Below are 17,134 nucleotides of genomic sequence, written 5' to 3' on the forward strand. Positions count from 1 at the left end.
CCACAGTCTGTCCTAAGCACTTCTCCTTGGTGGATCCCAGTTGGTAGCTGTCTGAGTCATCTGCCAGTTCAGAGGGAACTTGGCAAAAACTAAGATGTTTAAAGAAAAGTTCTTCTTGAAGAAGAGCTTTCAAAGTACTTGCTTAAGGGCTGGGAATATGGCCTAGTGGTAAAGTGCTTGTCTTGTATACATGAAGCCCTGGGTTCGATTCCTCAGCACCACATATATAGAAAAAGCTGGAGTGGTGCTGTGGCTCAAGTTGCAGAGTGCTAGCCTTGAGCAAAAAGAAGCCAGGGACAGTGCTCAGGCCCTGAGTTCAAGCCCTAGGTCTGGCAAAAAACACAAAACCAAACAAAGTACTGATTTAGCCATAATGCTAAATCTACTCTTCTCATCAAGCCTAGGCTGTCCTAATTCCTATTTGTTAAAGGTCCCTGCAAATATTGTCAAATATAGTAGAGCTCTCAGCCAATCATCCTCAGAGGTCATTCACTCCCAGGCAGCAGCTTTCTGCTCTTCTCCTTTGCCAGGGGCCTCAATCAGGTTGGATCTCATCTCAAAGAATATCCTGAGAGCATCTTAAGGGTTTAACACCCTTGATATTTCTTTAGGTCTTCCTAGCCATAGTTTCTAGGACCATTCCAGTGAAAGGCTCCTAGAAGATTTACCTAATAAGTGTCTAAACAAAAACCAATGGGGCAAGAGGTAGAACAGAGAAGAGTTCTTTGGCCAACTTCATGTTCAGGCTGTGGCTCCCACACATGGCCTTAGGCTTGCCAATGCTCAGTTTCTTCAGGTGGAAATTGTGGAGGTAACAGCTACCTTACCAGGCTGACATAATACAATGATCTGCACACAGATCTAGGTAAGCACTGAGACAAGACAGGCTCACTCCAGCCCCCTCTCGCTCCGGCTACATGATGGGCCGCCTGTTTGTGTGAAGGCCTTTATTAACAAATTCTAACAAGCATTTCCCAGTACCATAGCCCCAGCTCCTTGCACATAGGACTACACTTTGTATCCCCACTGCCTAGTGCAATGCCTACTAAAGACTCTATAGCATGAATAAATGAATGAATGCATTTTTACTGTGGAATTAAATATTATGTTTCATAGTTGAATTTTAGATTGTGTTAAAGAAAAACAAGCAGATGCCTACTTGTAGCTGTAGATTAGGAACAAGGGAACTCCCAAACTCCTGGTGAGGGGTATATTAACCTGACTTGGTTGGAAGACAGGCTATCACTTGGGTATACAATGCCTGAGTGTGGTCCCTGGCTGGTATACTTTTTGGCTAAAAAAAGAGAAACAGCAGAGATTTTATCAGAACACATAGGAGGTAGTCAGTAAGCTAGGGAAGTAAACACAAACACACACATAGGTGACACCTGTTTTTAGTGTTTTTTCCTGCTCTAGGACAGAACTGTGGCACAGTCAAAAGGCTGGATTCTGGAAAGATCTTGAATTCAAGATTCATTTTCTACAATTTACTCAGTGGCTGGGGATGTGGTTCACTGTAAGACACTTGTCTAGCATGCATGAAGCCTTTAATTCCATTCCCAGCCCTGTCAACAAGAAAAGAAAAAAATGCATATAAAAACTTTATGCATGGGGCTGGGGATATGGCCTAGTGGCAGGAGTGCTTGCCTCATATACGTGAGGCCCTGGGTTCAATTCCCCAGCACCGCATATATAGAAAATGGCCAGAAGTGGCGCTGTGGCTCAAGTGGCAGAGGGCTAGCCTTGAGCAAAAAGAAGCCAGGGACAGTGCTCAGGCCCTGAGTCCAAGCCCCAGGACTGGCCAAAAAAAAAAAAAAAAAAAAAACTTTATGCATATAAAAACTTAGTGCAGGGCTCTAGGAAAAGGATTCTCAATATATGAACATGGATTTCTTTTCTGTTGTTGTTACAAGACTGGAACTCAAACTAGGTACCTGAAGCTTTGCCCATTGGCTGGCACTCTACCAAAAATGAGCTACATCTCCAACCCCTGTGCATTGTTATCAATATACCACTCTAACCTAAAGGTTATAATAATACCCTTGGTGTTCTGGCTATTTTAGATAAGGCTCAAGACTCCTTTCATGTTCTTTCTCTCTCTCTTTTCCTCTTCCCCTATTTTTCAGCAGATCTTATTTCAAACAGGTTCAGACACGGTCCTGGCTAAGTTTGGGAAATAGAGATATAAAGGTTGGTCTTACCCTTAGGGAGTTGCAATCCAAGGAGAAACCAATATTTACGTAACAGTATGATTCAAGGGAAGAGAGAGGTGACCTCTGGTTTTCAAGCATAAAAAAGGGGCAACTGACCAACGAGAGAGAAGGTTGGACCAGGAAAAGCTGATATGAGCCTAGAGGTCTTGATATAAATTTAACCAGACTAGAAATGAGAACTGGAGTAAAACTGATTATTTATTCTCTAGAGGTTCCTAGACCCAATCTTCCTACTACCCTGATCTGTAGATCATTTAAAGAACAGAATGAAGTGGGCAAATGGAAGCCAGGCACAAAGACCAAAACCACCTACCAGGCAAGACATGATCACGTAACCTAGGAACAGATGGAACTATTTTCTGATGTTATCTGGCAGGTAGTAGAATTCAGGAGGACTGAGCGGAAAGGTTGAGAAATTTTCTTCACCACTGTGGCAGTTCTACAGGAGAGTTGTGGGTTCATTTCAAGTACAGGATTTGTTCATAGCTACTGTGAAATGTAAGGGTATGTTTCACAGATATTCTTTAGTGACAGATCCCATCTGAACAGAAACATTGGTTTCATTATCACTTAACTTTTGAATCAATGGCTCTTTAGGTAACAGATTCAATGATGGTAGGAATTCTCCTAGGTTTTTAAAAGGGAAAGAGCAAAGCACCTCATGAGTAACATAGGATTAGTAAGGGAGGGCTCTACTCTTCACTCCACCCCAGGCTTGTCTGGACACTGCTTAACACTTTAGAAACCTTCAACATAGCTAATATATTTAACATAGCTAACTTATACCTAATGTATTTTAAAAGTACTTGTCCACATTATACCGTATTTCTCCAAGTGACACATTCAGAAACCAGGACCTTTGATCTCACACAGCACAGCATCTCAGCTACTTGAGACCAACGATCTCAGGCAGCAGTGAAAGAACATGGATGTCTGCCAAGTGAGATCATTCTGATTCAGGCATCAAGACATCTGAAAGAGGAAGCTGAGTGTTGGACATTATAATGCTAAATACTTATTCATGAGTTTAATTAGTTCTCATCTGAAGCTAATTAAAACATTAGAATAAGTAATTTGACTTACAGTGAGAGATAGTTCTATCTCCAACTTTTACACTAAACCAACTCATGCCTAATTTTAAAAACTTTTTTTTTTGGCCAGTCCTGGGCCTTGGACTCAGGACCTGAGCACTGTCCCTGGCTTCCTTTTGCTCAAGGCTAGCACTCTGCCACTTGAGCCACAGCGCCCCTTCTGGCCGTTTTCCATATATGTGGTGCTGGGGAATCGAACCTAGAGCTTCATGTGTAGGAGGCAAGCACTCTTGCCACTAGGCCATATTCCCAGCCAACTTTTTTTTTTTGGAATGAAATTTTGAGGCTATCTTTTTCCACTATCTAGGTAACCATATTACATGGTGTCAAAACAGTGAAACACAAAACTGCAATGAATACTAAACATTTCATGATTAACAACTCAATTTATTAGCTGTCTTGATTAAGTAAAACTATGGAGTGCAAATAATCAGGTAAAAATAAGTTGGCTTTTCCTTTAACAGATAAGCTTCAAGATGACAGAGATGGGGAGGATGCCCTGGGGATAATGACACAGGAGCAAGAAAATGAGCATGAAATTCAGGCTGCTATTTCAAGCCAGACCTGTCTCTTCGGACCACTGAGATCAGAGTTTGAAATTGAGAAAGAGCCACTTCTAAGCATCAGTGGTCTTAAGCTTAATAATACAAAACACTTCACGTTATCAGCTACATTTTTTAAAGCTTTGAAGAGAATCTCTTAGCTGGGAGGATATTTAGTCCAGAGACTCATGGCCTTTTGGAGGCCTCTTCATCCTTGAGTAGGGACTTATAGTATCATCCATCACAAAATCATACAGGACTTTCAGCCAGGAGTTGTAGTGGGGAAGGTTGTCATAGTATTCAGCTGCAATTTTCCTCACCTAGAAGTGAACAAAGACAGCAAGGTGAAGACTGTTCCTGAGGCCTCTCAAAGGTGACAACAGAGAGGGACAAAACACCAAGCTACCCCAAAGGCCCATAATTTTGATCACAATCTTCCAAATGTTCTACAAATCTTTCATGAATAAAGACACACAAACTTCAGGAAAGAGACATCAGCTTTCACAAAACATAAAACGATACAACCAGTTTTAGGTCCTAAATAAGCAGTTGAGTCAAGACACTGCTGAAGACTAAAAATACACATTACCCACCATGATCAAAACATTTTTTTTTTTTTTTTTTGGCCAGTCCTGGGCCTTGGACTCAGGGCCTGAGCACTGTCCCTGGCTTCTTCCCGCTCAAGGCTAGCACTCTGCCACTTGAGCCACAGCGCCGCTTCTGGCCGTTTTCTGTATATGTGGTGCTGGGGAATTGAACCTAGGGCCTCGTGTATATGAGGCAGGCACTCTTGCCACTAGGCTATATCCCCAGCCCAATCAAAACATATTTTAAAGACCTAAAGTTTAAAAATTAATAAATTCTGTAATACTAGGAGTTAAAAATCTCAGTGTCCGATTGAATTCAAATGCTGATGTAATAAATCCATGGGTGTCTGTGTACTTTGTAAAGTTGTGAGAGAGCAAAAGGAAAAATACATACTTTAAAGTGTCAATGGCAAAGCTCCAGAAAAATAAGATAGAATTTATTTTAATCACTTTTTTAAAAATCACTTATTTTATCTTATTGATAAAATCATACACTTTAAGTGGGTGAATTGTTTAGATTATGTCTCAATATAACTGCTAAAAAAGCCATTTCATTGTTGTATTCCTGTTAAATGCTCAATAGTTTTATACAATGGAACTATTAAAGTCTGACTGAAATAGTAGGTAGTTAATGAATGAATAAAACTGAGAAGTGGTACTGTGGCTCAAAGTAGTAACATGCTAGTCTTGAGCACAAAGAGACTCAGCCATACCACCCAGGCCCTAAGTTCAAGCTACACAACCGACAAAAAAAAAAAAAAAAAAAAGCTAAAAATAAGAATGAACAAAACTGGTACTCCTTGACAGGCATACGTAGCAGAGAAAGAGTAGGAAAGGCAGGACAAACTCAGTCTTGGAATATTTGTTAGTTTAGCTAAGAAATAAAGACAACAAAGAAAACAGAAGTGAATTACCTCTGAGGTATAGCGGGCTTTAAGGAAACTAATATCTGAACTAAGGTTATTCAATTCTGAGACTACGCAAAAAAACTTATGTTTTACTTCACATTGAGAAGACTTCTTGTGTTCAACTGGTGATTTGATTTTCCCTACACCATAATCCCTTTAAAAAAAAAAAAAAAGCTTTACTTCCCATTACTGGAAGAGGCAAAAAGTACTTAGTGGTTGGTATTTAGCATGGCACTGGCAGGGTACCAAGAACAGGGGCCTACAAGCATACTGTATCTCAAGTTCATTGCTGCCTTTAGTCAAGAAGTGCTGTTTTCTCCTGAATAGTGTATTGAAAATGGAAGACCCTTGAGAAACGAGTAAAATGAACACTCACCTGTTCTGTCCTCAACCTGTTTTTACCAACAATTTACTATACATAGATTCTTTATGTACTGTTTATGGAACAAACACACACAATGTTCTTTTTGCTAAAGCTATGGAAGGTTCAGGGTAAAGTTGAAGATGTTAAACATCAACTTATCTCTAATATTTCATCCACCAAATAGTACAGCATGTACTTCCAAAGGACATTTTCCCTACAAAGCCATAATGCCATTATCATAACTGAGAAATGGGACACTGACACAATATATCTAAAATACAGTCTAGACTGTAAAATGCTGCTTGTAACTTGTCCCTCACTTTTGGGCTCCAAGGCAGTATCAGCCTGATGTATGTGTCTGTTATGTCATGTTATGTGATGTTTAAACAGTCAATATTTAAATTTTTGATTAGGTGGGTATGACAGCATAAAGAATGATGGTTAGGGTTCCCTTATTTCATAGCTTTAAAAAAAAATCAAGAAAAATTAATGTGACATTTCATATTTGTTTTCCTTTTAAAAATTATAGTTTTTTTCATAACAAAATAAGCCTTTTATTACCCATTCAAAAGGCTAGTAAAAGAAATTAGTAGGAAGAAAAAATGAAGAATGAAGGTTAAAATATCTTTTTTCATTTACTCCGCAAACAATACACTAAAGTTAAGGGAAAGAGACAGTATCTGCCTAGGCAAGATTACAGTATTGGAAACGGGCATCCACTCATTTGTAGATAATTATTCAGGTGATCTGTATACTATAATAAATTATATATACCTTAGCAGAGGTCATCACTTTAACAATGATGAAGTTCTTTGTAGACAGCTTTGGTTTTCTATTCCTGAGTTACTTTACCACATGGCAGATTCTGCATATCCTCCAACAATTTTGGACCCTAAAGATAGCTACTAAGCTTAAATATACAAGAAAATGAACCCTCAACAAAATCTGGCTGGTGGACACAGTATATATACTACTTCTTTTTAAAATAATTTTTGATACACAGCTCAGATTCACAACATATACGAGATTGCTTTTACATGGAGAAACTCAAGACTAATTCTGATTATATACCATCAGAAGTTTAAATGTTAAATCTTTTACTTACCAGTGGAAGGTTTCTTCCAGGAACAGTGGGGAAGTCATGATGTTCATTGTGATAACCCACATTGAAGGTGAGTAAATTCAGAGGCCCATAATATGAATAAGTTTCATGTCCTTTTAAGAACATGTAATGTTCAGCTATAAAATGTCCAGAAATTGGATGTAAACCCAGACCAAGTAAAGATGCGGCCAACATGTAGACTAAAGACTTAATTCCGAACACACAGTAAACAATAATGTCAAAAATAATCTGAGCCACAGTATTGATAACTTCCAGATAAGAAATTGGTTTGGGGTTGATGAACAGAGGCCGGAAACTATAAAAGAGAGGCTGAAGAATAACCCACACCAACTTCCTGAATGTGGTACAGAAGAACCAGCCCTCAAAATCAGTAGGAATGTCCACATCAATGCCATCAGCTCCGAGGTATCGATGATGATCCATGTGATACCTCTTAAAGGAAATTGAATATGGAACCCCAATAGGGAGATTCGCAAACATTCCAAACCAGCGATTCCACAGTGACTTGTGATGGCCAAAGGCAAAGTTGTGGGAAATTTCATGAATAGCCAGAGTCATTGAGTGGTTAAGGCAACTGCCGAAGACATAGGCCCAAAATATGACCCATTTCCAGTCCAAGTCTTTTACTAAGTAAAATGCAACCACCTGAGTGAAAAACATCGTAATTATAATCCATATCAAGTTGGGATCAGGTTTCATCAAGGATTTTATCTCTGGATACTTGGCTGTAAGGAAAACCAAATAACAATCAGGAATGAAGTAAATTACAGAGTCTAGCAATAATAAATATTCCTCTAAATCATAATGCTCCCTAACAAAGCCTTTACCAAGTATTTCTTTCCTTTAAGGAAAGAATATATCCTGACATTAAATAAAATACTATGACACAATTATATCAATGTTTAGCCAAAGCTTTGTCATATTTAAAACTTTAACACATCTGACAAAGGGCAGTTACATTTTACAGATATTCTAATATCATGAAAAATAAACCTCAGCCAGACATGGTGGTATACAGTTAAATATGGTGGTACATGTCTGTACCCCCAGCCCTCAGAAGGCTGAGGCAAGAGGACAGAGTTCAAGGCCAGCTTGGGTACATACGGAATTCCAGGACAATCCAGGCTACATAGCAAGACCCTGTGTCAAAAAAGCAAGTCAAACAAACAACTAATAGGTCAGGCTTGGTAGATCATAGTTGTATTCCTAGCTACCTGGGAGGCAGAGATCAGGGGATCATAATAGGGTAATTCAGGAATAATTTATAAGACTTCATTTCAACCAACAGCAATGACCCATCATGGTGATGCAAGAAAGTACAAACAGGACTATCTTGCTCCAGGTGAGCCCAGGCAGGCATAAAGCAAAACCCAATCTGCAGCGTGAAAAAAAAAAAAAGCTGTCAACGTGGATCTGGATCTTGTTGTGGAATGTCTGCCTAGAAGTACAAAGTCCTGAGTTGAAACCCCACTATAGCCAAAACCAACCAACCACCACCAACAACAAAGATCCAAAAGAAAAACAACAATAACTAAAAAAACAACACTAAACAGCCAGGTAGAGTGACTCATGCCTATATTCCCAACATTCAAGACTGAAGCAGGATTGAGATTTCAAGGCCAGCCTGAATTCGGGCTGTTTCAAACATACAACAATAAAACAGTAATACACGGTGCCTTTATCATTAGGGAAAGTGCAGTCATTTCAACCAATGGTCTGAACAAATGCTTAGCAATATTCAGAAGAGTGAAGTTGGACTCCCTTCTACAGACCATGCATAAACGAACTTAAAAATGGATGGATCATACAGAGAAAACCATAAGACACATGATCATTGTGATTTTCTATATAACAATATACATATATATTGTTATATCATACAATATATAGCTATAATAAAAACACAAATGACCAAAGAAAAAATAGATTTGACAGCAAAGTCTTTTCTGTTACACTTGATAACATAAAAAAAAAGTGAAAAGACAATCTAAAGAACAGGAGGACATGTTTGCAAATCACCTATTTCATAAGGGAATTGTGTCCAGAATAAACCAATTAAAATACAGAAATGTCTACAAAAAACATGTACAAGTACCAATAAGCACACAGAAGATGCTTACCATCATTAGTCATTAGAAAAATACAATCTTAAAACATATGCAACTTCACACCCACTAGAATGGCTATAAAAAGGCAAATAATAGCAAGGATGTGAATAAACTAGATTCTTCATACTCTGATGGTGGGAAGGTCCAATGCTGTAGACAGTTTGGCAGTTAATTCAAAAGGATAAAAAAAAAAAATTCCAATGATCCAGCAATTCTATTCCTAGATATCAACCCCCATAAAGAAAAGCTATACATTCATGTAATACCTTGCATATGAAGGTTGAATAGTAATATTCCACACAAGTAAGAAGGGGAAATAATCCAAATGTCTACCAAATGAAGAATAAGCAAAATATGGTATATCTTCCTGCAAAGGAGTATCTTGCTTAAGGAATGAAGTACTCATACAAATTCCATAACATGAAAGATCTTTAAAAACACTAAGTAGGGGCTGTTAATATGGCCTAGTGGTAGAGTGCTTGCCTTGTATACATGAAGCCCTGGGTTCGATTCCTCAGCACCACACAGAAAAAGCCAGAAGTGACTCTGTGGCTCAAGTGGTAGTGCTAGCCTTGAGCGCAAAGAAGCCAGGGACAGTGCTCAGGCTCTGAGTTCAAGACCCAGGACTGGCCCCCCAAAAACCAAACACTAAGTAACTTAAAAACCAACAACAACTCAGTGGTAAGAGTGCTCGCCTAGCATGCATGAAGTCCTGGGTTCGATTCCCCAGCACCACATACACAGAAAAAGCCACAAGTGCTGCTGTGGCTCAAGTGCTAGAGTGCTAGCCTTGAGCAAAAAAGAAGCCATGAACAATGCTCAGGCCCTGAGTTCAAGCCCCAGGGCTGACAAAACAACAACAACAACAACAACACACTAAAAAAGAAGCCAGAGACCAATGATCACATTTTGTATGAAGTGTTCCTCCATACTGGCAAACCTACAGATACAAAGTTGATGGTCACCTAGAACTGGGAGGTCAGTATGGGGATACAGAAAATTAGGTGGTAGTTATATAGCTATGAATATACTAAAACAGACTGAATTGTATACATTAAATGGGTAAATACTATGTGATTTACATTTCAATAAGGAAGAATGTTAAAAAGGTTTCCTAGGCAAGTAAATAGCAAAGGAAGCACTGACTGACTTATCCTTATCCTTATCTGACACAAGGTCTAGTCCCAAACCCTCATTAATATCAAATACATGCCTTTCTTGGGTAGGGGGTTAGGAAATCAAATTCAAGTCCTTGTGCATGCCAAGCAAGTGCTCTACCAGCTTGAGGTGTCATCCCGGGTCTCTAGATACCCTTATTTTCTTCCTTTTTTTTTGGAGAGAGGATCTTCTTTATGTTGCCTAGATTGGCCTTGAGATTTGAGATTCTCCAGCCTTGGCCTCTTGAGCAGTTGGATTCATAGGCACTCATCATTGTGATTAGCTAAAGAGTCTTTAAATGAACTTCTAAGGTAATTATTATTTTTTATTTTTTATTTTTTGCAGCATTGGATTGAAGCCAGGTCCTCTATACAGGTAAGAGTTACGGCTATGGTCTCCAAAAAAAAGGTTATGGACTGAAGGCTTGGTGTCCAGAAGGTGGATTCAATCATTGAAAAGTAACATGGCTCAGAGGACAGGGACCAATTAAGGAATTGATCCCCTGATAAATTTATACCATGAGGGTATAATTGAGAGGTGGGATCTAGTTGAAGAAGCCACTGGGGATATGAAAACATACACCTTGTCCCAGGATCTTTCTTGTGTGTGTCTGTCTCCTCTCTCTCCCTCCCTTTCCTTCTCCCTCTCTCTTTCTCTCTCTCCCTCTCTCAGCATACCAACTGCCAAGGAGCTCTGTTCATCATACCTTCTTTGTCTTGATGCTCTGCCCCACATCAGCCAGAAAGCAATGGAGAGGATAAAATCTCTCTTAAAAGGGGAGTCAGAATAAATCCTTCCTCCCTCAAAGTTGTTTCTCTCAGGCTGTTACAGCCCCAAAACAGTAAAACAATACCTAACTCAAAGAAACTTAAAGCACCCTCCTTAATAAACAAGATTCACTCAGTTCTGTGATGAAATTTTAAATTCAATTTCAGGGGGCTGGGGTACAGTTCAGTGGAAGAATGCTTACCTAGTACTAGGAGGAACCCAGTTTGATTCCCAGTATGGGGGGGGGGGGACTTACCCCTTCCCAAATCCAACTATTTCAATAGCATCTACAAACTCTTACACATGAAAGATGAAATTTCTAAGTTTAGATACTCTTATAAAAAGCAAGGCCTCCCCTTTTTCTTTGGGCAAATGGACGTTAAGAAAAACTATAGGAATGCTGTATATGAGAAATAATTCCTCCTAGTCCATGCTCCACTCATTACTTTCCTCATTTTTTTTAAAGAAAGTGCAGAAACTAAAAAAGCATATTCCTTTCAAATCTGGGCATTAGAAAATAAAACAGCAAATTATCTTTGAAGGTAGCCTAACCCAGATCAGAACCTTCCTCTTAACATCTACTCATTAGTTCTTACCTCATCATTTAAAACGCTAAACTGGTTGAATTGCCCAGAAGGATTGAGAAATATTTGCAAAGCTCTCATCTCAACCAACGCCTAGCACATCACTAAGACCAGCCTGCGAGTATTTGGACGGTCCAAAATACTCTGCAAAGCAAGGCCAAGTTAGTCTGGCCTAAAAGGCCTAGATTAGCAATCAGAACATCAGCAGGCTACGCTGAGTATCTTCCCTATTTGGCAAGTCTTCCGTTTTTCTGTCATTTCACCCATAAAACTGAAACGGAAGAACTGTCTGTGAATCTGCCCTTCCTCGGTCTCAGGCTTGTCTCTGGAGCTTCAGGGCAATAGAGCCAGGAATCTTGGTGTGGGTTAGGGCCTTGGGGTCACAGGGGCGGGTGGAAGCCCCGCAGGACGGCACTGGCCCACGTGAGAGTGGCTCTGGGGGCTCCGGGATGCGCCGGGACCACGCCCTTAGCCTTCTCCGCCTACCCAGGCGCACTCGCTCCGGACCGCTGGGGAGTGAGCGACCGAAGTGGGCTAAGAAATCGGCGCCCGCCCGCGGGCTAGGGAATGTTCTAGCTGGAGGGATATGCTCGAGAACAGCCCAACCTGGGGTCTCCTTAGCCCAAACCTGACAGCTGGGGCGCCGGCTCGCGGGGAATCGTCCGCACTTCTTCACCAATGGGCTCTCCGGGGAGCGCGGGGACGCTCGGGACCCCGCGTCCGCCCGGCCCCCTCCCCCCTCCCAGCCCGCTCGGCGCCTCGTCCGGGCCTCTTCCGGGCGGGGGTCGGGCGAAGGGCGCGGAGGGCGGAGGGCGGAGGGCGGAGGGCGGAGGGCGGCGAGCGGGAAGTCGTGGGCGGCCTCAGGTCACGGCGGGGAACGGGCTGCTAACGGGCCACGTCACGGGAGCCCTGGGTAGCTCCGGGCCCGCGCGGGGCGGGCGCGGAAGGCCGCGCGAGCACATAACGGGGCCGCCGGTGGTCCTCACCCAGGATCTCTCGGCGCCGGTCGGTGTGGGGCTGGTCGGTGTAGACCCACTCGAAGTCTTCTCGAGACACGCAGCTCCCCATGGCGGCAGGAGTTCACAGGCCAGCTCCTCAGAGGCGACAACGACTCCTCAGAGGTAGCTCCGGGGCTCGTGTCAGCCAGCGGCGGGCGCAGCACGGAGGACGCGGGAAGGGGCGGGCGCTCGTGGCTCCGCCCCCTGACTGGCCAGGCCACCCCCCACACCGCTGCTCCGCCCCGCCCGAGGCCCTCTCGGGAAGCCGCTGGTCCGGTGGGCTTGGCTGCACTCTAGCCCCGCGTTCCGGGGCTCCCGCGTGCGGCCTGGATTCCGCGGCTCCGGGCTGCGGGGTTCTGAGGTTACGTGGCTCTGGAGGCACCGGCAAGTCCTTTCGTGCCTCGCGGGCTGGGGTGGGGCGTGGCGGGGTACCCCGAGGTGGCTGGAACAACACCTAGGATCCTTCATTAGTTGGCAGCTGGCTAACGTCTTGTTTAATTTTTAATAGCCCATTCCTTTTTCTGCTCCAAGGACTGATACTTGGGGAGGGGAGGGGGAGAGACAGGAAATACCTATGGTACGTAAAAACTCAGGCTAAAAAATGGAAAACAGTTTCTGGCTTGTTTTGGTTTGGTACCGGTGTCTGTGTGCTGACACTGGGACTTGAACGCAGGGCCTCCGCGTCGGTCTTTAGCTTTTTCGCTGAAACCTAACACACATGAGCCACAGGTACACTTGCTGTTTTGGTAGTTTAGTGGATGTAAGAGTCTCATGGATTTTCCTGCCCCGGCTGGCTTTGTACTGTGATTCTCAGATCTAAGTCTCCTGGTGGTAGCTTTTTTTTTTTTTTTTTTTTTTTTTTTGTCAGTGCTGAGGCTTGAACTCAGGGCCTGAGCACTCTCCCTGGCTTCCTTTTGTTCAAGGCTAGCACTCTATTGAGCCACAGCGGCCACTTTGGGCTTTTTCTGTGTCTGTGGTGCTGAGGAATCAAATCCAGGGCTTCATGCAGCCTAAGCAAGCACTGTACCACGAAGGCACGTTCCCAGTCTGCTCATTTTAATTTTTAAAAGAGAATGTAGCCAAAGGTGTTTACCAGCTTGTGATCCTCCTGCCTCTGTGTCCCTAAATGTCTCCCTAAGGCACCACTTCATCTGACAAGAAAACAAGCTTTTGAAAGAGAAAAACTGTATAAAAGTTACTTTAATGTAATTATCTGTTACATCGATGTTTACTCAGATATATGTATGTGTGTATCACAGAAGTCATAAACCACAACCTGAAGTATTGACCCCCATCCTGTTGTCCCAGGTACATACAGATACCAGGCAAGATATGAACAGACTGATGACACTGCAGGGCAATCTGACCCAAGCCTGGCTGTAAACATGCCATTGTGGGCCTAGCCTATAATGCTCTGAGGCCAAGCTGTGAGGCCAGGAAAGGTTTAAGAGTTCCTACATTTAAAAGGGAACTTCACTAAACTTCACCTCCATCCATAGTGGACATTTTGGAACTGAGCTACTAAGAGGAGAACTGGCATTCCTACGAGAACAATAAGCTAAACCACACACTAAACAAAGGAAAATAAAGAAAGAGATAGCTAAGAAGAGCCTGCCAGGGTCCAAAAGAAACCCCAAAGACTGGCCTCAAAAACTCCCTAGGAAAGGTATCCACCTAAAAGAATTTATTTGAAGGAATGTAAGACATAATATAATAGAGATACCTACACTCCTATGTTTATTGTAGCAGTATTCACAGTAGCCAAGCTATGATGCCCAGATTCTCTGCAGCTGCTGGAGCAAGAAAATGTGTGTGTGTGTGTGTGTGTGTGTGTGTGTGTGTGTGTGTGTATACCATGTAATATTATTCAGCCATAAAAACAAATGATATTTTATCTGTTAGCATATTCAACACTGTTTTAGGTTGACAGCCTTCATTTTGGGGCACCCACAAACCAGGCCCAGTCACAGTTGCCCATTCCCACCCAAACTGCATGTACCCCCAATCCCAACAGCGTCAACAACATGGTGCTGCACAGTCAGGATGCTCTATCCAGGTCCCACGGTGGTTTCTAGTGCTGAGATACAAAAAGTATTGTCCCAGTTATGTTTTCCCCAGCTATAAATCACCTATAGAATGTCTTGCCCCGGTTGTCTGATATCTCCAGTGCCCAGCTGTTGACTACAGATTTCCTGTTCGTGGCCCCTTCTGCATTCAGCCTCCTTGGTAATGTATAACTACCTCCCTGCCTGAGAGCAGGCTGCTACTCTCTACCCTGGGAGAGCTAGCCTGTCAGCTTCGGCTATTAAAATGCTTTCTTTCTTCTACGTGACTATGTGTCCGTGTGGTTTCTGGGCTGGTGCTTACAGTATCACCTTCAGGGAAATAAATAGATCTGCAAATCATCATATTAAGTGAAGTTAGAGAGGTTCAGAAAGACAAAGGTCACATGTTTTTCTCTCATAGGTGGATTCTAGACCTAAAAGGTTATCATATATGTAAGCATATACAGGACCTTGTAGGAATGTATATGTGTGTGATTAAAGTATGGCATATGCATACACAAGATACCATCATCAAAATTCTTTGAAGAATTGACATGTACTTCAACAAAAATGAACATCAAGAAGTTGAAGCATATCCTGTAGATCCTAATTGGGGGGGGGGGGGACAGGTGAATGGAGTACATGTATGAAAATGGAAATTAAAGTTGTTGAGTCTGAGTTAGGAAGGGAAAGTGAGGAGGAGGAGGAACAGAAATGGGGTTAAGTATGATCAAAATGGTTGAGACAAAACATCCTTGTATACCTAATAGATGTTAATGAAAAAACAAAACCAAAATAACTAGTCCTTGGAAAAGGGTTCAAATTTGTTTGGATCAGATTGTGGGGTAATTTATATTCTAGCATATTATAGAAAACAGTAGAGCAATTCCTTGGCAATAAAGGAATCTAAGAGTTGTGTTGGGGCTAGGAATATGGCCTAGTGGCAAGAGTACTTGCCTCGCGTACATAAAAGCCCTGGATTCGATTCCCCAGCACCACATATACAGAAAATGGCCAGAAGTGGCGCTGTGGCTCAAGTGGCAGAGTGCTAGCCTTGAGCAAAAAGAAGCCAGGGACAGTGCTCAGGCCCTGAGTCCAAGCCCCAGGACTGGCCAAAAAAAAAAAAAAAAAGAGTTGTGTGTTATATCAATAGAAAGTCTTGTTAACAGACCTGATGCAAGGGGTAGTGAAAGAGCCTGTCCATGGCTATGGCCCCTGGGGAGCCATCCCTGGGGAGCCACATCAGAGCCAACTTCACATAAAGGGCTAAGTAGAATTCATGAACACAGTCTAGCCAAATCAAATAATCAGTGAAAAGGGAAGAAGGATTCAGAGGTGCTCCAACAGATGATCTAAAATATTTGAAAAAGGCAAAGAAACAGGATAGAGGGCCCCACATATGTATAGGAGAGTATAGAAGGGAGGCATGCATAGAAACTGGAGGATACGCAAACGTATAATGTTGTTGAGACCCAGAGAGGGTAGCCCTGCCCCTGATGCCTTTATGTTGGGGCTTTGTCACCACCCAAACATGTGGGTTTTGTCTTTAAAAGTTTGTGCAGGTGCTGGGCCAGGCTGCAGGTCTTTGTGACGAGTCCACTGCATATAGGGGCTAATACTCTGGATTCAACTTCTCAAAATGCAGCTAATGCTTTGCCACCTGAGCCATAACTTTACTTCTGGCTTTTTGGTGGTTAATAGTTAGGAATCTCATGGACTTTCCTGCCCAGGCTGGCTTCAAGCTACAAACCTCAGATCTCAGCCTCCTGAGTAGCTAGGAACAAGGTGTGAGCCACCTGTGGCTGGCAAAGTACGATTTTAGTAAAAATTGATGAGCTTTGGAGCAAGAACGAATTTTGAAAAGACTTGATGTTATTCCCTGGTAAGGGTCTAAGAATTGGCAGTTACTTGACAGCAGATATTATAAAGACCTGATGGGGTCTCAGTCCTAGAAGCCTCAAAAATGGACTCTTCTACCCAGGCGCTGGTGACTTATGCCTGTAATCCTAGCTCTTAGGAGGATGCTATCTGAGGTTTGCAATTTGAAGCCAGCCTAGGCAGCAAAGTCCATGAGATTCCTATCTCCAATTAACTATCAGAAGCCATAGTGAAGCTGTGGTTCGAGTGGGAGCACACTGGTAGAGTGCTAGTTTTGAGTAAAAAAGCTCAGGGACAGTGCCAAGGCCCCATGTTCAAGCCTCAGAACTGGCACTAGTGCGCGCGCGCACACGACCTCTTCTACTTGCATGCCTACAGTGAAACCACTGGCATAAAAGCTACCTCCTTTGAGTCCAGTCTTTTGTTGATCTTAAGTTCTATATGCAACTTTTTTTCTTGTAGTACTGAGGATCGAACTCAGAGCCTCACACTTGCTAGCACAGCAGTCTACTTGAGCCACGCCCCTAGTCTCTACACACTTCTCTTCTTTGCATTAAGTGGTTGGCATTGGCTACTTCTACTAGAGGTGTAGAATGATCATACACATGTGAAGTTTAGTGTCCTAGGAAATTTAGCAGAGAGTACAATGCAGCACAAAGTACAAAACTTCAGAGGTAGGTCAGTCTGAATCAAATTCCACTGGCAATTACTGGCTTGTCTAATACTGGATATGTTGCTTACCTGAACTCAACTACCCTATATGGAGT

At 42.5% G+C, this 17,134-nt stretch overlaps 1 protein-coding gene across 1 annotated transcript; it reads right to left on the reverse strand.

Moving 5' to 3' along the window:
• Positions 1–3,674: 3,674 nt before the first annotated feature.
• Positions 3,675–12,612, reverse strand: LOC125359474 (sphingolipid delta(4)-desaturase DES1). The gene is made up of 3 exons (XM_048357230.1): positions 12,433–12,612; positions 6,811–7,553; positions 3,675–4,166 (listed from the first exon to the last, which is right to left on the reverse strand). The coding sequence occupies exons 1-3, from the start codon at positions 12,512–12,514 to the stop codon at positions 4,020–4,022; spliced, it is 972 nt and encodes a 323-aa protein (XP_048213187.1). The 5' UTR covers positions 12,515–12,612; the 3' UTR covers positions 3,675–4,019.
• Between the last annotated feature and the right edge of the window lie 4,522 nt (positions 12,613–17,134).

Source organism: Perognathus longimembris, chromosome 11 (assembly GCF_023159225.1).
Source record: "Perognathus longimembris pacificus isolate PPM17 chromosome 11, ASM2315922v1, whole genome shotgun sequence".
Taxonomy (NCBI): Eukaryota; Metazoa; Chordata; class Mammalia; order Rodentia; family Heteromyidae; genus Perognathus; species Perognathus longimembris.

Coding starts and splice junctions, on each gene's coding strand:
- LOC125359474 (XM_048357230.1), bottom strand. CDS start 12,514: ATGGGGAGCTGCGTGTCTCGAGAAGACTTCGAGTGGGTCTACACCGAC. Junction 7,554..12,432: donor CCGGCGCCGAGAGATCCTGG/GTGAGGACCACC, acceptor TTTTCCTTACAG/CCAAGTATCCAGAGATAAAA. Junction 4,167..6,810: donor CTGGAAGAAACCTTCCACTG/GTAAGTAAAAGA, acceptor GTTCACTTCTAG/GTGAGGAAAATTGCAGCTGA.